The sequence below is a fragment of the Armigeres subalbatus genome, chromosome 3 (assembly GCF_024139115.2).
Source record: "Armigeres subalbatus isolate Guangzhou_Male chromosome 3, GZ_Asu_2, whole genome shotgun sequence".
NCBI lineage: Eukaryota > Metazoa > Arthropoda > Insecta > Diptera > Culicidae > Armigeres > Armigeres subalbatus.
In genome coordinates, this window is record NC_085141.1 from 417,852,717 (window position 1) to 417,878,215 (window position 25,499).

The 25,499-nt window shown below is 39.6% G+C and overlaps 1 protein-coding gene across 4 annotated transcripts in view; it reads right to left on the reverse strand.

Moving 5' to 3' along the window:
- Positions 1-13,933: 13,933 nt before the first annotated feature.
- Positions 13,934-25,499, reverse strand: part of LOC134227303 (microtubule-associated serine/threonine-protein kinase 3) — a 67,227-nt gene continuing 55,661 nt past the window's right edge. For 2 of the 4 annotated variants that reach the window (XM_062708684.1, XM_062708685.1), the window contains exons 2-3: positions 23,632-23,793; positions 13,934-23,552 (exon numbers count right to left, since the gene is read on the reverse strand). In XM_062708684.1, the coding sequence (XP_062564668.1) occupies positions 17,429-23,431 (6,003 nt within the window). In that variant the 5' untranslated portion in view covers positions 23,432-23,552; positions 23,632-23,793 and the 3' untranslated portion in view covers positions 13,934-17,428. Of the gene's footprint in view, positions 23,553-23,631; positions 23,794-23,939; positions 24,118-25,499 lie in introns of those variants that run through there. The other 2 variants (XM_062708687.1, XM_062708686.1) reach the window with 2 other exon arrangements.

The following is a 25,499-nucleotide window of genomic DNA, read 5'->3' on the forward strand; positions in this document are numbered from 1 at the left end:
ATTATGTTTTTTATTCAAACCAGAATTTTGTAGAAAATTTTAAACTATTGTGGAAATTTTTTTTTTGTATGATTTAAGGACATAGATGGAGGAGTACCACGATGGCAGTCAATATGGCACCGAACCTCCCACGGGTCAACCCCACACCTCCCGCACTCCTCTCCCACCAACATACGAATGCATCGAACAGCATCGAACAAAAGTTAAATATTCAAATTACTAACCTGTTCACAGCGTATTTATTCACTTCCCGTGATAATGAACATGTTTATCCAAAGAGTTTTATGTATTTCAGCTCGAATAATATCATAAATCAGCAGCTTCGTGCCGATTTATTAGCCGTTCGCGATTTGATGGGTTCATCACTGCACTTCACTTCTTCTCAAAGGGCACTGAAAAAATCAAGTTTTAACTCACTTCTCCACACATGAGCAGCCCGAAATGTTGATGGAATGCAAATTAAACATCACTTTTCGAAATCAGTCACTTGTTTGAACCGAAAACTTAATATAAACTGCTATTTTTGCCCAAAAAAAACCATTAAAAACTGATCGCGGAGCGAATGTAAACAACGGCACCGGCAGCAGCAAACTAGTAACTAGGGTGGTTCAAAAAATAATTTTGCTTCGCCACGCTCAGTCGATTATGATTTATAATTTGGGTGTCATCCGATGGTTTGGGCTGGTTTGAACAGAGGCTTACCGTGCACAGGTCGTTACAGGTTTGTATGACAGTTGATATGGCGAGGTTGAATTTTACATTATTCTGATTGTGGCGCTCCGTCATTGGGCGCTGGCGAGGGGGGAGACTATATGAATGGATAAAATATTCAAGAGCTTTAACTCTGTAGACAATGCATATTGCTGCATATTGTAGCCAGTGTAATGAAAGGTTTTGTTTCCCATACTAGTTTTCATACAAACTTGAATCGGCTTGTGCTCAACCAGTTTTTGTTCAATTCGATTTTTGGAGGACACTCGGAGCATGGGACGGAATCGAGTGAGCGTGTTGGAGCTGGGTCGTTTTTTGAACCACCCTACTTATATTCTATGTTTTTTATAAATACGATACCAATACTACTACAGTATATGACAGTTTTTATTGTACCAACACTTTCAAAGCTTTGTTTTGGTACTCAACCCACCTTCACCTTAAACTTATGTAAATAATTGCTGGATATCGGATTATTTCGACTCACAAAACTAAAACAGATTTTTCTGTTGGTTTGAAAAACTTTTAAAAATTGAAATAATGTTGCCATTTAGAAAAAATACTATTTTCAGAAATAGCATTGCAGAGTCATAGAATATATTTTGAACATTATTGGACAAATAAGCAGCGAGCGTAGTAACAAATTTAAATATATTTTTTGAGATTAAAGGTTCGAAGTAAGATGCAGAGAAAAATTTAAATCTCCTCTAAAATAAAGTCAGGGGTTTCTTATGCGTAATCTAGGAATTTTAGAAAACAATAATTTCTATATGACAGACTTAAATATGGTAGTCATAGCACAGAATCTTGCCGGAGACCAAAGATTCATATTAAAGTTAAATAGTTTGTTCAGGCTTCTAAAATTCCTTAAAAATTTCTTGGGTTTCTTGGGAATATCAAACGGTAGTTCAAATTATTTCAAGAACTGATCGTTTGATCATTTGAGAAGTTCCTCGCTCACAATTAGTTTCTTTGAAATATCAGGAAGTTCATGTTGAATTAAAAAGATTCAATATGAATAGTTCAATTGATTATGGAGATTAATAGTTTGTTTTTTCAAAAATGTTAGAATATCAGTAAGGTCTGCAGTTAAGCTTTGGAATATATTTGGATTCTCGATCGCATTTTTATTACTTCACAGTATAAACATTCATGCATAGTGACATAGAATCTGTCCATTGAATTGTTATTGAAAAGCTAATAATCGAGTTAAAAGGCTGGCCAAGTTTAAGTGCATGAAATTTGTGAAAATAGTGACTTTTTACGAGAAAAAGTTATTTTAGTTACTTGAGCTAAAAAAGAGACTTTTTAGAGACTTATTCGAAAAAAAATGACCCGCTACCAGGCCTGTTACATGGATAAAATGTAAAGATTTCTATTACATGAAGAATTACCCTAAGCACATCATGCCACGGCTGCTATACGCAGCCAGGACGAAAGATATAATCATTAGCACCAGACTGCATCGAATCTGCACCCTCTGCGACGGCGATGCCATTGTCAACTGTCACTCAACCTTCACAGGAGGATGACGACTGACTGCTTGCTGTTGATGTCGTGATTTCCGTTTTCAATTGTTATTATCTGTACGATTGTGATGATGATAATCGTGATTATTGCCATCCATGATTTCGCTTTTTGTCAAAGATTCATCGAGGATAATCACGTCGCAAATAATTTAGAACACAATTAGGCTTATTATCTACCCGTTGTTTTCTAGGTCGTACTGGATACGTTTGTATCATAAATTATTACCCGAGCAGGAGGAAAGACCTCGATAACATTTATTTAGTTTATTTGGCTTAGATCTAAACAGATAACACTGAACCAACAATTTGACGCCACAATACACGGTTCGAGGCCGTATCTCTCCATCCTTGAATGCGCCCCACGCTCGCCAAGTCATTCTATACCTGTTCAGCCACCTCGCTCGCTGCGCTCCACGCCGTCTCGTACCTCAATAACATATTTTGGTATAAATTTGGAGTGTATAAGAGGTAAAACACCCAAAAATAATTTGCAAAATACTCTAGGCATTACATACTAAGTATTTTATTACCAAACGAACAATTTTTTTACGCGTTTGGTATTGTAATAACAGGCTTGCAGAAACGGAAAAATAGCCTGTTAAAGTATTTTGTTAAGAAAATTATTTTGAGCTTTTTAGTGGAATGTCTTCACTTGTCATAAGACGAGTTTGTACAATCCCATTGAATTCCACCACTTAATTGTATCTTGACAGATACGTATTTCGACCTCAACAGTAAGGCCGTCTTCGGTGTCTCGTACTTGACTCGACTTAAGTCATATTTTGTCATATTTCGACTTAAGTCGAGTCAAGTACGAGACACTGAAGACTGTCTTACTGTTGAGGTCGAAATATGTATCTGTCAAGATACAATTAAGTGGTGGAATTCAATGGGATTGTACAAACTCGTCTTATGACAAGTGGGCTGTTAAAGTAGTAAGATCTAAACATAAAACTCCAGAAGTCATTTCATATTACATATAATTATGTGTCAAATTTCAAACATTGTCGCATTTATCTGAAATATTGAGCTTTTATAAATCACTAAAATGATTTTTTTTATTTCTTTGACACGGTTATTATGGGACGATAATCCAAGATATGATCATCGTCTTCAACCAGAGATCGTTCAGACTGAGTACTTAACAACTAGCATTAGACAACAGGCAGGACTTTCATACAACACCCAGTGGACCAGTGTAGAATTTTCCACTTTATGAAAAGTTTTATACTTACCAGGACGGGAATCGCACCCACACTCCACGGAATGCAAATGCGCTTAGACGACTGACACCGCAGCCACACGGCAACGAAGCCCACTAATTATTATTTATGACTGCCTATTATTACCCTGATTTATCCCACTAAACATTATTATTTTGATGATGAAGTTTGGTGTAAAGTTTTGTAATTGATAAAAATATCTCCGCGTGTACTTCTCGGGTATGTTTACCCGACCAGTATATGGTATCAGAGCTTGTTATTCTGCTACAGAAATTTTGTATAAAAGAACAAACAAAACAAAGAACAAAGTTATCACTAGTTTTGTTATAAAAAAATCATTCGTATTAATTATATAACATTTTGTAATAATTTTGTTAAGGCGATCATGATTTTTTCTTTTCTTCATATAAGACAGAGATTGTATAATCATTTTTTTGCAGTTATTGTTATTTGTAAACACATATTGATATAATTTTGTTATGACTATAGCTATGAGATGGCTTTGAGATGACTTGTCAGACCTGGGCAAGTTTCAGTGGAAAAAAGTTTTCCAAAATTGCTTTATTACCACAAAAAATATTTTAACTGAAACATTGCAACGATAATTTTTCAATTTATCTTTCATTAAAATCTACAATAACGAAATGTTTTGTTTCTAATTACAGACCGATTATTATATAGATTTATATATTTCTGTGACTGCCTCATGCTTATTTCGATTCTATCGCCTATTATGCTAAAACTTTCGTTTATAGAATTACTTGTTATTACTTGCTGATGGAATACAAAATATTTACACTAACACCACTGCCTTTCTACATTAATTAACGAGGGAATCATTCAATTCATATCGTTAATAGTTAAAAAGATCATCCGAAACACATCTCCACCAGCTGAATGCACTGTCAATGCACATAGAATTGAATTATGTCGAGTATGGAACGAAATTAAAAGAATAAAAAACGAGACCAATAGGATAATCTGACAAATTGATTCACCGTTAAACTGATGATCGGTTAAGGTCACTCCTGACAGAATCCAAGTTTCAAAGTGCTCGCGTTTTCGGGGGCACACCACTCGATACGGAGGCGGCGGACAACTGTCATTTTTGTTGATTCAGCTTTGCTGCGTCGCATCGTGCGTAAGAAAATAAAAATGACAGTTGTGCGTTGCTTCCATATCGAGTGGTGTGCCTCCGAAAACGCGAGCACTTTGAAACTTGGATTCTGTCAGGAGTGACCTTAAAATCGTTATTTGCCTCAATGGTTCAGATACCGCCGACCCACTATAGGATGCCATGCGGTCAAAACGATAGTTTTGATCTAACTTTATATCTTTCGTTTAGTTTCACTTATTCAAAAAAGCGAAATGTTCGAAGCAATGTAAGTGACACAGAAACATTTTGTCAGAGATGAGCCAGTCTAGGGCTGCAAGTCACTTTAATAAAGACGGAAAAAAAACGCATTCTAGAATATTTTGGTTTCTCGGCAATATGTTGACATAATTTGTAAATAATTAGTGCTTTTTTATTCTCATAAAAATTGTATGGAGGTTAGAATTATGGAATAACTTAGCAGCTCAATGTCTCGATACCGATTTTTCTTGGATGTATCATATTTATTCCGATGAAGTTTCCGAGCTGAATAACGTTTCCTAATATCTAATCTACTGTGCGGTGAACTTTGTCGCTGTGCAATTTTCGGTCCGTTGTATCCTAACTCCGTTATAGCCAAATTAGAACAAGTATAGAGGTGTTTTTCTGTGAGCTGAGATCTGGAGAATATTTTAATCCTCACTAGTAATAACTGCAATATACAATAAAAAACGAGTCGAGTACGGTCATCGATGATATCTTTTTAGTAAATATTATGTTTGTTAAAACTTTGTTAGTGGATTTTCACCAAGAAAAAGTCCATCACGAATAGATTGGAGTACCTCACCGTTCAGGTAACATTAATTCGTTCATTTTCCAGACTTGGGACAAATTAATTTGAAATCCAATCTATGGTAATCTCCCATTGTGCATCCTCCCTGAGCGATTAAATCGCGTGAATGTGATAGATGAACTGAACATAATGCGTCCCCATCATCATCATCATCTGCCCAGATAGGATTTCTCTATCGCAAAAAAATCACCTGCCATTTCACCACATTACACCTTTATTTTTATTGATTGGGTGTCATTATCGTTGAAATTGATGCAAACCTGATGAGATTGGATAAAGCCAATACAACCGTAAGTTGACGGTATGGACTTTTTTTTATCGATGCATTTATTCTGCCAACCTGAACCCATTGGAATTTCTGTGGTAGATTGCTGTGGCAGGGCGCTTCCACAAATTGACAAAATCGTTTTCCGTTTTAATTTATCGGTTTTTGAATTTTTCACATGCCGTCAATGAGTGGTGGACAGCACCGCTTCGGAACATCACATCCATTTCTGCCATTCCGTCGGTGATACTGACTGGCAGAGGAAAAGAATAAAATAACACCATCAGGGCCCATGGATGACAGGAGAATAAATCAATTAATTTAGACTTTGGTTGCTTCGGCCACGGGTCACCAGGGAAGGGAACGAAGGCTGACTGGAACGGCCAGACAGTAGCGTGAAATGCGGTGTTCAACGTTCGAAGCGAACCGCCTGGAGGGTGGAGCTGTTGATCACGCGCTCCAAAAAAAATGTCCATCGTCATCAAATTCTAGAACGATTGAGATTGTCCGAGGTGATGAATTATAGAAGGCTTAAAAATGGACGGCAGCAATAGATCAGGTAATTGGGAAAAAAATGGACAAAAACCAATAGGGTCACTACCAATCAGTATTATTTTGAAAAATAAATTACCGTAGCAGATTATCTTTAGATGTTACTTCAAAGAGGAAAAGTATGACAAATTGTTTCTTTCATTAAATATGCTAAAGGCACCCACCCGACATTGCTAGAAATAGTCTGTATAATTTAACAGTTGATGATAAGTACTTACTGAATAGTGGTAAAGGTCGAAGTGGTAATTACTCATCTAAATTAGAGTGGGACAAAAGTGCGCGTGGGGTTAGAGTCTTTTCGATTTTTTGAAGTTATAAAAAAGATAAACTAGCAACACTGCATCAGTTTGACAGGTATTCTGACCAACTATTGTCATGTGTAATTGTAAATGATTTGAATAAACAACAAGGGAGATATGAAGTTAGAAAACTTTCTGGTCATTTTGCTAAAAATAATCGTTTTTCCGCAACTAGTAGGGTAACCAATTTAATTTGGACCCTTACACATTTTGGACCCTCCTGGCGACATTTTCTTGATTTCTGAACTAAAAACAATACCGCTGCTAATTCCCCCATTGGCTTCAGAAATAATAATCATTATCTGTTTAACTGGTTTCCCGTGCGAAAATACCGATGTTCAGATGAAATTTCGAGAAAATTAGTTTGTTCAAGAAGGCGAGCGTTACAATGCGTTACGTTTAAAAGTATACATCCCTGAAAATCTCAGAACGCACACAATAAGTTTTAGTCGAAATTGTGAATTTAAAACGTCAATCGAAAGATAAGACTTTGCTTCGGCTCTATTGACCGGGGTACATTAGGGGGGTACCAGATATGCATTCCTAGCGCATGAGATGAGTCTCATGAGACGTACATTGAGACACGCTCACTCAGTTTTTTATGCGCGCGCTAGCTTCTCTCGTCGCACTGAATCGGTGCTACGTGAGCTTTTGTAGCTCATGGCACACTGTCTCATCCATGTATACACGAGAATTAAGAGACTCTGGTTAATATATGACACAATCTACGCACTTCTACGCTAAGGGACCCAAATTTACATACATATTAAATTACAAGAAAAACATTTTTTCCACTGGAAAATGATTTGGAAACATTGTTTAATAGCTAATCAAAGTAGCAGAAGCAGACTATTAGGTCTGTTTCATTTCGAGAATTAAGCTGAAATTAAACTTAAAAGTGACATCTCAATAATTATCGAATAACCTTGCTGGCAGAGCAAGATTACTTTTGACAGATATAGAATCATTTTGCATCGATGTCTTATTGGAATTGCTGAGTAACACCAGCCATTCTTCTGACCGGATTATTTGCTAATTTTCGAACTGTCACTTTTAAGTTTAATTCTCCAAATGAGACAGACCCTTAGAATGAAAAAAAACTCCCTAATCAATGTGCTCCATCGTACCTATTTAGGTGCACATGTATTGGTGAATACGTCATTGAATACAGTTTTTATGGACCTTTTTGTGTGCACATTGTATTGCTTCGAAAATTTTAGTTCTCATGCTATATTTGTACTTTAAAAACAGTGACACTGAAATGGTGTCACGTTACGAAAATAGTCGTATAATTGATACTATACAAAAAGTACAAACATTGGAAAAGTAATATTTCGGATTCTTTTAGTACTCGCCAAGAGCTTTCTTTTCGTGTATAAGATCTAAAATCGGAGCATTTTTCATGAAGTTACTGCAGTACTTCTAATTCACCACAGTTACAAAAATATGGTGTCGCGTTACGCGAATTGAACGTGCTTCTGAAATCTATATAATAAAAATGAGTTGAGATTTCCTTCCTGACGATTTACGCGAACGGGTTGACTGATTTGCAAGATTTTTCCCTAATCCATTCGTTTTGGGAACCGTATTTACAAAAAATGATTAATTTAACCGGGAAATATAAAAAGACAAAAAAAGTGAAATTCAGCGATGGTGTCGCGTTAGGGTCTGTTCACAAATTACGTAACGCTTTCGGGGGGAGGGAGGAGGTCCAACTTACGTTATACTTTGTTACACTAAAAGGTGGGGGAGGGGGTGGTTACTACCAAATGTTACGCATAACGCGAATAAAAATTTATTTTAATGTCTTTTTTAAATCACTGATTGAAGTAATTGCTGTTTATCGTTATCGTACATTAGTCATTATCGAAATCAAGCCTGCTGCCATAGCGGGACTGATATGTGTAAAAATACCAAGCGAATATTGTATTTCTCGACACCACAGTTCCGCTAAACTATGTAAATGGTTATGATCGCAAATTCCTTTTTTCGTTTCTACAAGCTGCATTCTTAAAATCCTTGATTTTTGATCATGTGCCGTCCCTAACTGTGTTTAAAAAAATACCAAAACCCAAATGCAACAGCGAAGAAAAAAAATCTGCCTTTAAAATTTTCACAGTTACGCGTTATATGGGGGAGGGAGGGGGTACCAAAAATGTTACTTTTTGTTACAAGGGGGAGGGAGGGGGTCAAAAGCTCGGATTTTTGCGTTACGTAATTTGTGAACAGACCCTTACGAAATGCAGCGCGTTATATTTATCATATTCAAAGCGAAAAATCTCAAAATAAATATTTCATCAGAAAGGAAATTTAGAGAGGATAATTTTACACCTGTTTAATCATATGTCCCCGAAGCTAATTTTTGAATGCTGATCTAATTTCTCGCTAAAAGTCGGCTCCTCAAGATGTCGCGTTACGCTGGTATGTGTCATATACTTAAAAACATGATTGAAATATTACGTACTCCTACTCCACCCGACGCGCACTCTCACCCTACCGCTGGGTTCTACTATAACGAATTTCATTAATTTCAATATTTTTTTCCGCTGGGTAACATAATACAAAAGTGTAAGAATCGTCGACATTGATATGATATGCAGAAGCTTGCTTCATAAGAGCCATGTTCGATTGAAAACTAAGTGCGTACTATTGCCCCACTCTACTCTACTCCTAAATAGAGAAAGAAGCAATTGCACGCTTAAAATCAATAACACAGAGATATGTTTGCTTCACACCAGAGTCTATTATATAGAGTTGCGCAAAGAGGATCTTCTTACTCTTATTCTGAATGATGCTCTTGTTATTATGTTGAAAACTTTCATTTTTGTTCAACCCTTCAAGTGACTTCAAGGGAGTGATCACTTCTAAAGCTTTTTAATTCGATAACCAAAGTCACCTACAGAGTGCAAACACGTGAGTTTCTTGTTGCAACTTTATTGGGGGGTGTATTGAAGTTTTTTGAAGCTGTTTCTAGAACAAATCTAATACATTTCAATTCATGAGTTTTAATTCGCCATAATAATCATCAGGCGATAACAATACTTCCGCCTTACCAACAATCATTTGTTTACTTTGCTCGATAGGTAGACGGTTTGACAGTTCAATAGGTAGATTTGGCTTCACTCTTTGCGTAACTCTATATATATAATAGACTCTGCTTCACACAAAACGGGCCTAATGCAGAACAGCACCTAGATGAGCGAAAGCTACACAGCCACAAAAATAGCTCTTGTGATTTTATTGAAGCTTGGATTTCAATATTTTCAACTGTATTCGGTTCCTCATGAAACAAGGAATATATACAAACGTTTACATGTTGAAAAGGACCGACCGTACGAGGCATTTTTGTGCCTATGTAACTGTCGCTCATGTAGGTGATGTTCTGCATTAGGCCCGTTTTGTGTGAAGCAAACACATCTCTGTGTTATTGTGTAATTATTTGGAACTCGCTGAGATTTTCAACTTTCTGAAATGAAAATATTCTTCATTTTAAACAGTGCAACATATTTTGTACCCCCATTTTCGACACCCCTAGTTTAGTCTGTTCAAAGCCGAATTTTCAAGTTATATTGGTCAATTGAGCTAAAGCAAAGTATTATCTTTCGATTGGCTTGCATCGATGAGTCTTTTAAGTTCATAATTCCAACTTGAACTGATTGTATACGTTCTGAGATTTTCAACGATGTATGCTTAAAAGTGTAACGCATTGTAACGCTAGTCTTATTGAACGAACTGATTTTATTAAAAAAATTCTAAATATCGTTATTTTCGCACAGGAAACTAATCAAACAAATGCGTAGCCAACTTATCTTCATAAAAAGAGTGAAGGACGTATCAGCGGCATTGATTTTAGTTCAGAAATCAAGAAAATGTCACCAGTAGGGGTCCAAATCAAGTAGGTTACCCTATTTGAGCTTTATTTTGAAGTTTGTTGCAATAGAGTGGTCCTACTATATTTTGAGATAAAATTTTGGCATTGTACGATGTTCTAGAAAGTTGTTCCTTATTTAATGTTGAGGAACTTTGCTTTATGATAAGTTCAAATAATAATGTTGGGGTGACCCTGAAAAATCAATATTTTAATTGTAACTTTTTAGTTTTAATTTTTACCGAAATGACGTTTTCTGCAAAATGTAAGAGCATAAAAAATGCACGTCTTGGTTACACAACCGAGTGAATATACATTGATGGATTGCAGAGATATCACTGTTTTTCTTGAAAAAATCCTCCATTTTCAAAAGCCTGTATTTTTGAATGGGGGAAAAGGGGGGATCCATTTCTCCTTGAATTATACAGAGGAAGGGTTAAGGATTGCTCTGCATATTTTGGAACTGTGGAATTTTATGTTTTTGCCTTTCTCGTACAACAAAGTTGTACCAGAAGGCTAGAATTTCACTCCAAAAGCCAAATTTTGATAGAAGGCTCGGAGACCCATAGTGTTATATACCAATCGACTCAGCTCGAAAAACTGAGTAAATGTCCGTCTGTGTGTGTGTGTGTGTGTGTGTGTGTGTGTGTGTGGATGTGTGTAGCCCCGGGAATTTTCTAATGGTAAACACGTTTCATATAGAAGGACTTGACCGATTCGAGTGCAACTAGTTTCATTCGACGGAGAAACTTTCCTAGTTGGACACTATTGTTTTTGTTTGTTAATAACTCATTCGGTTTGAATAATATTTCTATTTTTCTTTTAACAAACACGCTGTTTTCATGCACACTTTAAGTCATTAATCAATTTAGCCGTGACGCAATCCATTACTCTCATTGTTGAGTAATTCTTAAGTAGCGTGATATAATCGCATCAAAGCTTTTAACAATTAGTCTTTGTTTTAACTGCCAAAATGTAGGCATTTTACGTTGCATTTACCATACTAATTTGAATTCAACACATTGAATCGAGAAAGGCATAATCACCACTGGTGGATAAATTTGGTTTTTTTTTTCATTATTTTATAATAGAAAGGCAAATATATATTAATTAATATTAATATTGAAATGCGTAAAATTAGAACACATTACGGTCTGAGGGCTGTGTATAGAGTCAAAACCAATGTCAAATAATCTCCAAAGTAAACTGTCAAAAAGTATCCATCGCATCTAGGGATGTTTTGAGTATTTTGAGCGCAGTCGGGAGAGTACACGTATAAATCAACGCATTAGTTCATTTCCAACAATTTTCAATTTTCTGGTGCCATTTCAAACAAATCGACGAATTCAATATACAGTAAGTGAACAACATGAATTAATTTTACATTCGACAAGATATTTTATACAGCAGGGACTATGTCCAAGGGCTTGACGATCCCTTCCCAGGCCATCTGCGAGTTGTTGGGCCTGCCTAGAATCTGGTAGGGTTTGACAGTGGGCTCTGTTAAACCTCTATAAAAAGCTGCATGTATCCACGAACTGTGTAGGCTCCGCCAAAGCGACCGTGTGCCGTTCAAAGCGCACAAGCCCAAGTCCTGGTGTCAGGTGAGACGCTGAACAGCCCTAACACGACGGCCCTCCGACGAGACAGGAGATTTGTTTAGGCCCAAGAAGCCGCCTTTAAAACAACCATTACGAACGACATAGAAGATAATACGACTCGAAATAATCGGCGACGAATAAAGGATCAAGCAGGCTTCGCAGGTTGCGACAGAATAATCGATGAATTACATCCCCGCAACTTCGACGCCGTAGCGCTGCAGGAAATTTGCTGGACAGGACAGAAAGTGTGGAAAAGCGGGCATCGAGCGGCTACCTTCTACCAAAGCTGTGGCACCGCCAACGAGCTGGGAACCGGCTTCATAGTGCTGGGAAAGATGAGCCAACGCGTGATTGGGTGACAGCCAATCAACGCAAGGATGTGCAAGCTGAGGATAAAAGGCCGATTCTTCAACTATATAGCATCATCAACGTGCATTGCCCACACGAAGGGAGACCCGACGACGAGAAAGCTAGAGCAGACATACGATGGATGCCCACTGCAGGACGTCAAAATTGTCATCGGTGACATGAACTCTCAGGTAGGGAGGGAGGAAATGTACACGGAAGAAATAAACTACCCAATAGTGAGTTCAATTCACCCTACCTCGAACATCCGTACGAGAAGCCAAAATTGAGTAAGTAGGGTCGAAGTAGTTTGCCTTTACTCCCATGTTAAAAAAGTACCCAACGGAAAATTTACTTACCCAATTGTAAGTTTAATTCATCAATTTCGACCAAAGTTTTCCGTATTCAACTGGCGTCGTTGGATTGTTTAGCTCTTTTGTTTTTGACAACAGAAGAAAGAGTGGATGAAAGAGGAGAGAAAAAATAACTCAAAAATAAGTTTAAAAAACTCAACGCTGGGTACTTTTTTTTCTTCCGTGTATAGACCGGTCATTGGACCGGATAGTCTGCATACCGTATTGAACGACAACGGCCTACGATGCATAAACTTTGCAGCCTCCCGCGGAATGGTAGTCCGAAGCACTTTCTTCCCCCGCAAGAATTGACCACGTTCTAATCGAAGGTAAATTCTTCTCCGACATCACGAACATACGCACTTACCGCAATGCGAATATTCAAACCACTACCTCGTTGCAGTATGTCTGCGATCAAAACTCTCGACGGTGTACAACACGCGTCGGAGTCGTCCACCGCGGCTAAACATTGGGCGACTACAAGACGGTAGACTAGCCCAAGACTACGCGCAGCAGCTGGAAGTGGCACTCCCAACGGAAGAGCAGCTAGGGGCAGCATCTCTTGAAGATGGCTGGAGAGATATTCGTTCCGCCATTGGAAGCACCGCAACCGCTGCACTAAGCACGGTGGCCCCGGATCAGAGAAACGACTGGTATGACGGCGAATGTGAGCAGTTAGTTGAGGAGAAGAATGCAGCATGGGAGAGATTGCTGCAATACCGCACGAGGGCGAACTGTGATATTCTGCTGCACAAACGCCCGTTTCAATCTACTCAGAGCCTAAGTAAAATTGTATTGTATTGTAATTGGAGGGTCTGGGAATCGAACCCATGATCATTAGCTTATAAGACGAACGTGTAGCCAAGTACGCTACGGGTGCAAATACTATTGTACCGCCATCGGGGGTGACAATGGGTCTAGGGGGTGAGAATGGGTCATCGCTCTCACCTGGGAGCCTGGAGGTCGTAAAGCAAAATCGATCAAAAAGGTCTTTTATATTTTAGTCTTCTTGCCCTCAGATACATTAAATCCATTCTACAAGCATTCTAAGTAGTTGAAACAGTGACCCATTCTCACCCCCGACGACGGTGTTTTATCAATTTAGTGCTTTAACAATCAATGAGAATATTTATTTTCCAAGAAGACAATAGTTATGTGGTGTTGCTCTATTGTTTTTTATCTACAATTGTTGAGGATTTTCGAAGAATTCTAGTACAGAGAACCAAGCCTTCATTCCAATGTTCATTTTGAATGGGGTACGTTTTCAGTTTCTGGTTTATTAACATTTCATCACTATGTATCAATTACACTGCAGCAACATTGATAAGTGTTTTTGTTTATAGTAATTGTCTCTCTGTTTATGCTTTCCTTTCTCTCTACATCATTTTTTCTACATTCGCTTCCAACATCTTTCACTAAATGTATCTTCCCCAAGTCCTAACTTTTTCGTTTCACTAATGATTCATTCTCTCTATGCATGTTATACAACTATCCTCGGTTATTCATCCGAGGGATATATGCAGGAATATACCAATTTCCATTACTTTTTGTTATTCGATTTTCAATCATAATCTCGTACTGCCTTTGTTACCTTATCGAAATACCATTTCCCCATTGTGTAAATCATTCATCGTCATCTGTTTAAACTTACTCCACTTAGATGTTTCGTTTCTATTCTTCGATACGGTTCCGTTTGCTTTCAGCAAATAAATTTAGTTGTAAATCGCTCCCAGAATACATACAAACGAATGAGATGAGGTGTGGTGAATGTCATTTTTTTTGGAGAAAAACATGAAAGGAATATCACGAGGGTGAATGAGCCTATTCTATTTTTTAAACTTATATTCACCCACATCTGCAAATAAGCATAAGTTGTTTAGCAGTCACATGTTTTCAATCGACAGTAAAAAAATAAAACACTTGCGCGTGAGAATGAATCAGCATAACATCGACTCTATCTGAATATAACTGTATAGGATGACTAAACGGGAGATAAACGCTTCCTAGCATAGAATTTCTGTTGCGTACGCTCCAGGAGGATACAAGTTATAAATTTCAACGAGTGTGACACCCGTACCATCTAATACAGCTCAATGCTCTGCAATCCACGGGCCTGGGTGGAGGAGAACGATTCTGCTGCGATGCCGAGTCGAAGTTTGATTGCAACTCAGCTAATTTATCTCTTGTTACGCATATGAAATGTAATTAGTATTTGTATCCCAAAGTCAGCAACAATCACGTAAATTGTGTTTCACTCCGATTGCGATACCATTAGGAGCTATCCTCATTCTTTAACATGTGAGTTTGTAACATTTTTCGGAGGAGCAATAACGATGATTACTAAATTTATGCTTCCCTAAAATTTGCATAATTTGCCTGCTTTTCAATCTATGCTCTACCAATGATGAATGTTTCTAACCTTCACGCTCTTGCGCTATATACGCTCAGTATCTTCTGTTGTGTGTAGCAGGCGTTTATGGAAATTTCATCGTATATTTCTATATGTACCTATGGTATACGGTGTGGGATTATGTGAATACTGTGGAAGGGATCTAACACTGCTTTTTTGTTTTTTTTCCTCAGGATAGGGGAGGAAGAGTTCTATTTTCCTTGATTTTAAACTTTTAAAGATATATTATTGCTGTTATTGTGTTGTTTGTTGTTGCGTGCTACCGTTGGCGGTTCATATGTGGCTTTTGTGTGGAAGTTGATGGGGCATCTACTCGTTTCGGTGATAACAGTTGAATCTCAATAGTGTGAAGAGTGTCTTGTGGTATGCATGGCTTTCCGCTGTAGACTTTGGAATAATTCCGTTCCATTTTATGTTTTTTGGGCATGTGAAAACGAAATGCATTCTGACATTGGATTGGATTGTAGTTGAATTTGAAATGATTTTTATCGTCATACGAGGGGTCAAGTAAGAGGGGGCAAAATAAAGGATGTAAGTTTGTCTGTGGTGCCAGTGTCACAAACATACAAACTTACTTATTTTTTGTCAAAAACTGGCTACACAAATACATAATTTAAACAATTTTCAATAAAATCTTAAGAGCCTGATATCAGAAATTAAACACACATGTCTTAAATCCCAATATAAAATTTGTTTTAGTTACACTTAGTTATTAGTATTACGTAATCATTTATAACAATTTCAGGCATTGCATTGGTTAGTTTCCTCTTACTACTCGAAAATTTATCAAAATGTGTAGAATTACATCGTATGTTATGTTTAGAAAAGTTAGCATAATTGTACATATCGGAAACATACGAACCCTCCAAAAGTTATTGAAATTTTTGAGTTATTGTGATATCGGAAAAAATATCGATTTTCAATTTTCTGAACACAAATTCTATTGAGCTCAAATTTCACCTAAGTTTGCATTTTGTTTAATTGTGAGCAATGTTCGTTTTTAAAATTCAAAATTGTATCATTCATTGGCACCCTCAATGCCAGTAAAAATACGTTTCAATAATTTTCCTTATTTTCAATAAGCGCAAAGAATCAATAATTAAGAAAAAATAGATTCCAAGCTAATAACAGAACCATATTATTTTCGTTTCGCTACTTACTTAATCCCTCTATTCTAAAATCAATGAAATCGTTTTTTTATCAATTCTTAGTAGAATAGGACTAGCATATTTAAAAAAATATTTTCAATTTCGGGAAATTTGGAACGACATATCTTTCTACTCATTTTTCAGCAAATGTTATGGTTCAGGATTGTTTTACAAAATGGTTGAATCGATGCACATTTTTTTTTATTGGAAATAAAAAAATGACAAATCCATAATAAATTTAAAGATAAATAAAAAAAAAGCTTTTAGCCGTTCACAAGAGTCAAATATGTCGAATCTGAGAGTATATTAAACATACTTATATTACCGAGAGGTAAGGAAAAACTTTTTTTACATAAAAATGACGAAGAGTTGAAAAACAGCCAAGCTACAAATTATCCGAATGCATAATGTTTTCATTTTTTTTAAAGTTGTTTTATTTGACAAACATAATTCGGATTAGTACGAACCTGTACAAACAAGTGTCAAAAGAATCGCGTTCAAGGTGTTGGTTGAATTATCTCTATTTGCTGTCTGTGTAATCTGTGGTTGTATGATTTACATCTTAATTTAATTCAAAATATCACACAAATTTAAATCCTTCCATTATTATTATTATTATTATTTCATATGCTGTTTGTTATCTAACAGTTTTATTTTGCTTAAGTATTCTAAATCGATACGGTTGCAAGCTTGTTGATTGATCGAATTAAATTAAAAAACAAATAGGGAACTGCTAGTACAACCCTACACGATTAAAAATTCAGTGCTTTTCTATACAATTATTTCCGTAAGCGACCTATAGAGTGCGATTTCTACACACTGATCACATTCTATCCTACGGTTCGTTTTGATTTCGGTGTTCCTGGAGCTTGGGCGTTGGGTTTTACGACCTACTACAACACAATGTTCACTACCTAATCTTCCATACATGCCCCCAACTTCGTTCGTTCATACAATTACTACCAATGTTCGTGGTTTCCGAACTGGTTGACCTGTGCTTTCCTGTCTTATTCTATGGTATTGTAAAATAAATAAACAAGTTTTTCTTGCGTCCATCGCAAATACTCTCAATTAACGAAATAAAGAACTAACAATTGTGAGAACATAATATAATAGTTATAACCAATACTAACGGAGCGTACTACTATAGATTTTTTGTTTGTTTATTGCAAGCAAATTCAGGGCGCGTCCTCTTTTAAACTTATCTTGTCTACCATGTTGATTAGTTGTTTAGTTTGTGATTGTTGCTGCTTTTGGGATGATAAGTTGATCGATTTAGCTGGACTAGTTCCACCGGGGCCACTAGTAGAAGACGTTGTTGATGCAGCCGGCAGGGACGTTGTAGTTGACGTAGATGGCGCCGAAGTGCTGATCACCTTGCACGCTACCGTATTGGTGGTAGTATTGGAAGAGGATGTGGCTGCCGCAGATGTTACGGCTTGCTGGGTTTGCGCCGGACCACTTGGGGACGACACCACGGGTGCGGTCGTTACGGGAGCAACATTAGACGGCGGAGTGGCGGTAGTGATAGTGGAATTTTGATTGGAACGCCAGATTCCGGTTACCTGTCGGGGTGTCTTCAGAGGGGTGTTGCAGCACAACGGTGATAGAACGCACTTGCTTTCGGCGCTTCTTGGATGCAGCCGATCAGGTGATAATGCCCTGCGCAGTAGCGGAGAACTCGGTTCGGCTGTTTTGGCCCTAGGAAAACCTTTCTTTGTAGGTGGAGTTGGTGAACCACTGATCGTTACAATCCCCGGAACGGCTTGAGGGGCCACAGTAGATGCATTAGGGAGCCCACCTGGACTGTAGGATTGAGTTGTGTTGGATGATCCCAGCGGATGAACGACTGGGAATGCCAATGGGCTAGACGACCGCGTTGGTGAAGCTGGAAGTGGCGATGGACTAGGAGTTCTAGCTAGTGGAGACAATGGCATATGATCAGCTGATTTTCTACGGTTAGGACGACCTGCTGCCGGAGTTGTGTGAAGACCCTTGGTGGTGGGACAAGGCGACGAATGGAGCTTGTGTTTTAAAACATGCAATGTTGATGGTCGCTGGTAAAGCGGAGCTCCATCGTTGTAGGTTATCGTGCCTGTTGGAGTGCTTGGAGCTGAAGTGCTTGGTGATGAAGACGGAGACGCTTGGTAAGCGTTGATAGTATTCAATGGCGAAAGACTCAATCGGTTGACGGGAGATGCACTTAAGGATGTCGAAGGCACCGACTGAATGGCAGATGGTATTGGACTCGCAGCAGCAACTAGATTAGGTTGACTTCCTTGGAATCTAGTAAATGACTGGAAACTTCTGCTAGGCGGAACCGATGTCGGCGACTGTATTCCAGCCACCATTTGTTGCATTTCGGCACTGGCTCGTTTACTGCTGATTCTTCTAAATAGCGAAGTTTTGCGTTTCTTCTCGTTATCTTTCTTTTGCTTCCGTCGACTGTGAGTGCTTTTCTTCGCAAATTTACTCTGCCAGGGCTCGCGCTTTCGACCACCGCTTTGAATACTTGTATGCTCCAGCGGGGTAGCGCGTAGACTAACCAATTCCGCTCCGCTGAGTAATAATTGAAGCACCTGAGTGTGATAAAGGCCTTGAACTGCTTCTCCGTTTACATGCGTGATTAGATCGGCAGGTCTCAATCCAGCCTCGAACGCTGGGCTTCCTTCGTCTACGGCCATTACCAGGTGATGCATCGTGTAGAAATCTGTATCTCCATAATACACCCGAATGGTGTGCACAGTGAAACCGAAACCACGCGGTCCCCTTCGGATGATTAATGGTGGCTTAAGATTAGTGACTAGAGGGCTGAGTTCCCGACAGGGAGAAGTATCACGTGAGCTGGCTGTGCTCGAGCAGTTACCGGCGGAATGCATCGTGGAGGTTATACCGGTACTGCAACCAGATGAAGACGAAAGGTTTGAAGCGGTTGTTGGTACGTTGTGTAGGCCTCCGCCACTACTACCAATGGTTGCTATTGCGGTACACGAATCATCGGAAGAAGTCATCAGGGACAGTCCCAACGCTGATGCGCTCTTCACTATGTGGCGCGATTGGTTCAAGTTGTTCAATGAACTCGATGGTGACGATGTGATCACCTGAGATGGCGTCGAAGATGACGTTTCGTGTCCACTTTGATCTTCTTCGATGGATATGGAGAACTTGGGAAGAATTCCTCGACTATGGACAATCTTTCGCTTGCGTTGAATTTGTGGGGAAACGTCATCGCTGTCCGTTTGCGACGATTCCGGCGTTGATAGCTGTTTAAGGGAGGAAAGCGGATAGAAATCACTGAAGCGTTTGTTGGTTTCCGGTGTTTCCGGAGTGGTAGGTACCGGTTGTTGGACATGTGGCCGTAGATTCAAATGGCTGATGAAATCTTCACGATCGGGTGTAGCTAGCTCTGGAAGGTACTCCAAATCTGGCGTTGATGGCATCTTATATTTCGAGGGATTGATGTTGAACTTGCGTAATTCTGGCGTAATGATTAGTTTGCTGATATCGTTCGGTTTCGGGTGGTTCACATCGAAGCTATCTTCAAACAGTGATGGAAGTTGTTGCTTTTCTTTAGCGATTACCGACGGAAGGTTGGATCCAGGAAGAGGCGAAGCTAGCTGTTCTTGTTGCAGAGCGTTAGTAGCCGGATTAGTTGTAGCTGCTTGCTGTTTCCTATACTGGGGTGAATATGAGCTGAATGAACCAAAGAGAGGGGAATCTTCCATATCGTCAGTATCATCGCCACATATTTCATGGTTATATCGATCAACCCGAGTATCGAAATAGCTTGTGTCCTCTTCATTATCTAATTGAGGAACGAATTCTGCTTTCTGTCGAAGCAGATTATTCCAGTCCAAACCAATGAAATAGTAATGCTCTTTCACTTCATGCGCTCCGCCCGTTCCTAAACGATCTCTGGGATTTTGATGCAGAAGAACTGTTATCAAATCTTTAGCTTCATCTTGTAGCGGCCAATCATCATTACTGGGCCATTCAATATCGTCGTTTACCGTGTGGGCAAACAGTTCCTCCGGTGTTTCTCCGAAGAACGGTACACAGCCGATCAAAAACTCATAAAGAATGATTCCCATGGACCACCAATCCACTGGTTTTCCATATCCCTGTCTTAAGATAACTTCCGGAGCAATATACTCCGGAGTTCCGAAAACCTGTTTATCCGAAAACTGCCTCGTTTCGCTATCCAAGTAACCCTCATACAAGTTTGTGGCCAATGACATCAAACCCATTTTGGAGAGACCAAAATCCGTCAACTTGATGTGACCCAAAGCCGTGATCAGCAAGTTGTCCGGCTTCAAATCACGATGCACAATTCCATAGCTATGGAGGTACTCGACTGCCAGTACCGTTTCCGCAAAATAGAATCGCGCCATATCGCATGGCAATGGACCGAGGTTCTTCAGCAGTGTTGCACAATCGCCACCTTCCACATATTCCATCACCAAACAGAGATGCTTCTTGGTTTCAAACGAACAGTACATGCTAACGACGAACGGATTATCGGCAAAACTTAAAATGTCTCGTTCGGCAAATACCTGCTCTACCTGATTACGCAACATTAGGCTGTTTTTGTTAATCTTCTTCATAGCAAAACGTTGCCTGGTTTGCTTATGTTTAACCAAATACACCGCTCCGTAGGCTCCATTGGAAATTAACTTGAGCATGTCGTAATCCTTCTCACTAGGCACGGCATTGGCTGTTCGCCCTTTGAAGCTCTTGTTGGCTCCAGGCGTTGTACCCGTACTGTTGTTATTGATTCCTGACTGGTTATTGTTTAGCGTGTTTATGCTGTTGTTCAGCGAGCCTGATCCTTTGGGCGTGGAGCACGTCATCGATCCACTTAGGTTAAGATCCCCTCTGCCGCAGAACGATTGGTTCGGTGAAAACGAGTTGTTGTTATCCAATGAATCACAGTTGGTGTTGATGGACGAATTCAGGGATGCCTGTTCGATGAGCTCATCGTGCAGTTCGGCGATCGGATCCCGGTTAAGGCCGAGCTTCTGAATGATGTACTGGGGGATGTCCGCCTTGATGCCTTGCGTAACCTTTGCTTGTCCCTCGGCTACCTCTAGAAGACGGTAGAACTCTTCAGGATCGAACTCCAAACATTCCAAAAGACGTGCCGGGCGGGATATTATGAGAAGCAGTTTCTTGATTACGGCGGTGATTTCCGGGGCAGCTTCTGGGGATTTCTCTTTCGTTTCCAACAGCAGGCGTTCGAGGTTTTCACTCATCTCGTAGAAATATCGAGAGGTAATCAGTTTGGCGTGGGATTTATGCAGACAATCGCGGGCCATTTCCAAAACCTGATGATGGACAAAGCGTACGATGGGCTGCGAAACTCGAGCGCTATCGTTTAAGATGGTTTTGTTCTCGTTGATGAAATGTGACAAACGTTCTTCCATTTGTTGCGTAGCTTTCGGGAAACGCTCTTTGTAGAAGGTGTTCATCAGGGATATTTCGTTGTCGGTAATAGGGGAGTGAGAAGGACTACTCAGGCTGCGTGATCGCGGTCGGTGGATAGGAGAACGGCAACCACAGAAGTTGTTGAGTTCGTCTTTACAGCTCCCGGAAGATTTTACAGAGTGAGGACTGTTGCAATGGGTGGCGTGAGATTGCAGACTGAGCGGCTGCTGGGTCGCATGTTGATATTGTGGAGCCAGCGGAGAAACAGGTGGATTGAATCCGGTTCCGCTATGCTGATGCGGATGATGATGATGCAGGTGATGGAATCCGTGATGATTATGCAGATTACGCCCTTCCATGCCGGGATTGCTATCGTTACTGGAAAAGTGTAGCGACAGCATGTGCAGATCATCATTAGTTGGAACAGGAGGAAACTGATGAAGTCTCTCCTGACTAGAGCACTGTGAAGAAATGTTCGAACTTCCTGGGGTTGTTACATATCCCGAGCTAGGCAGCGAAGCCACAGACCATCGACGACTGTCACTGTTTTTGTTGGTGATTCTTTTGATTGGAACAAACGGAAAATGTATGATGCTTGGCGAGTTTATCCGAGGACTGTCGATGGGACTTGCAGGAATGGGCGAATGAGATCGTGGTGAGATGTTGGCTACGAAGCTCAAACGATGCCGAGCTACTGCTCCACTACGAGTAGCCGATGATGAAGTCGAACGCCGTTGGCCAAACCCTCCTTCCTTGGAAGTTATCGACAGTGTCGGAGCCGAATTTCCAAGAGTAGAGTTTCGAACTCGCACCAGATTGGAGATATCGCTGCCACTGCCGGAGTATCGCAGAGAGTGGGAGTGCTGGGGTTTGTAAGATGACTTGCGATACGAGGCCGATTTTTGCAAACCTGTTCCTGATGAAGGGCGTAGAACGACGGGAGCCGCAGTAGTGGTTGGTGATGGTGCCGCTGTGGTGATTACGGGAGTCGGTAGCTGATTCATCGTGTAAACTGAAAGTGGAGGAACTGGGCAAGGCTTTGCAATAGCTGTTGATTGAGTAGACGCAGGAGCCGGAACTGATGATGATTTAAGCATTGCTGGTTTTGGGATTTCTTCGGGTTTTATAGTCGACTGTTGATGCATCTTTTTCAAGCTTCCTTTAGATGGGCTACCGGGTGGTTTAACTTCCGGTTCTAGTACTTGTTTTGGACTGCTACTGTGTGGTGGTTTCGAAGCTGAAACAACCGCAGGACTAGATATCGGCTTTGCAGAAATCGATGATACCGTAGTTGTTGTTGCCGGTACTTGCGTTTTGATTTCCTCCTTTTTCACAGCGGACGGTTTTGTCAGAACATTCGGAATGCTTTTCGTTTTGATGTCGTTTTCCTTTGGGACGGATGCTGATACTTTAACGTCTACTTTTTTCGGTTTAGAGTCATCCTTCTTTTCAATATTATCCGATTTGTTCTTTCTACCGAGTTCAGGATCATCGAAGTTTAATGCTCGAACAGTTGATGATGGTTTTGTTCTCTCTCTACCACTTGAAGTATCAGATTCAGCAGGCTTCTGTTGTTTCAATATAAGTTTACTGCCATCATCATCGTCACCCCCTGTGCTTTGCTTCGATGTTACAACCATTGACCCTATTGCTACTGTTGCAACTGTTGATGAAGTAGTGGTAGCCGTAGCAGTAGTAGAACCAACAACTGCGGCTACAACCGGTTTGTTACTGCCAGTAGCTGACCTTTGGCTCATTTTGACAACGAACGTTACACAATTTGTTGGAATAATGACCTCCCGTGATATACTCCGATTAAGTGTGATGATACGCGAGAGTGTTATACACTCAGTCGCGATTTAGATGTTATCAAAGTATCTGAAGCGAATCAATTTGAAACGACATTGACGACTTTGTTGCCAGAACGAGTATTGCATAGTTCTCAACAGTCACTTACCTGCAGTATGATAACACCATTCTGGCTCTACTTTGTGTGTCTTACTTGCTGTCGATCCCCGATGTGCAGTCGGTTGACTGCGAGCTGCATCGAGCACTAACGCTCTCTCACTGATGTTTAGGTTCCGTGCGGAACTGGCGAAGGTAACTTAGACCTTCATTTCTGGAATAGGTGAGAAAGAGAGCGAGAATAATGTTAGAAACTTCCTTATCAAACATGCTCGATAGATATAATGTATGTATTGAAAAATTAGTGCACTGCTGGCTCTGCAGCACTGATTCTCTACGTTAGAACGAAGAACAAACTACCCTTCTGGATCATCTGTCTTCCACTCTTTCTGTTTATATTCGAATGTTTATAATACGGAACACATGGCAGCCATCCAGACGAAGTAGGTAAAAGGCTGGTACAAAGCATGCAATAATCGATCTTTCTGTTTACTCGTCCATCTTCCGGGGCGTTTGGCGTGAACCAAATTTTCATAGTTCCCCAACTGAGACAGACCACTTTAAACTAATGGACAAGCAATTCTGATTTCGCTTTCTGCAACAATAACAACACCATCATTTTGACTGACTCATTCACTCTCTTTCTATGGCACACACAATTATCGAGTAATTCCCTTTTTTACTAGCAGTCAACCGAAACGCATCTCATTTGGTGCGGTCCGGTTGATGGTATTTTATTTACTACTGTCTAACGGTGGCACAGCGCCTGACTCATCACCGTCGCCAACCGTTTAGTAGACTACGTTCATAGTAGTTTGGACGGTTTTGTGACAGAGAAGCTACCTCGAGTTCAGAATCACAACTCATCTCGGATTCTGCCTGGCTATTGTTGGCAGGTTTTACCCTGAGCTTGAAAATTTTATGTGTCATCCGGCATGCGGCTGGCAGCTGACCTTTGAATTGCATGCATTTCCATCTGAAATCGATTATAATTATTATTGCTGCAAGGAAGCTCTCTTAGAATGATATTATATCATCCGATGATTCAATGGAAACGTGCGGCGCTGTGGTCTTAGGAGAGCCTATGATGATAATTGAAACAATTCTTTCTAAATAGTTGATTTTCAGACGTGCGATTCTTTTAATGCCAGAACCAATAGGGTAAAACGACCTATTATGGAGGGGTTAAGCACCGTGTCAAAACAGAAATGATTTCAAAAATTCTTCAAAAATTACCTGTTGGTCGATTTTCACATTGTAGTAGTTGAATAGGATGCTCGTTAACTCTAGTTTCGCAAATATTACGTCAATTGTGCTGAACTTATGTTGTTTTTTGTTTATCACAATAAAAACAAACTACCGCAATAATAGGACGCAGTTCCCCATCGTTGCGATATTTTTTGAAGGTCAGTCCTATTGTTGCGGTATTGCATGTAATTCTTATGGAGAGCGATACCGCAACAATAGGACCTTAGCACTACCGCAATAATAGGCTCAAAGGATTCATATTTTTAACGAAAAATGTTGATTTTTCATCATTTTGAATGGAATTTTGTCAAACAAAAGCTGCTCTAGTCGTTGATCCGAAGAGTTTTAGCGTACCCACAGTTGTTTTTAATGCTATTATATCCAGAATGGACTACTTTAACACTACCGCAACATTAGGACATACCACAACGATAGGACGTTTTACCCTACTGATTCCATTATTAATAATTAGGAGTTTTAAATATAGAAAATAAAAACAAAATATTTATTTTATTAAAAATTAAAAATTATTTTAAGTTATAGTGGAATGTCTTCACTTGTCATAAGACGAGTTTGTATCCTATTTAATTCCACCACTTGAGCAAATTTGGCCCCAAAATTTTGAATTGGGGGTTCGGAACATATGTTCTCATCTAGTATTAAAGCCACCTT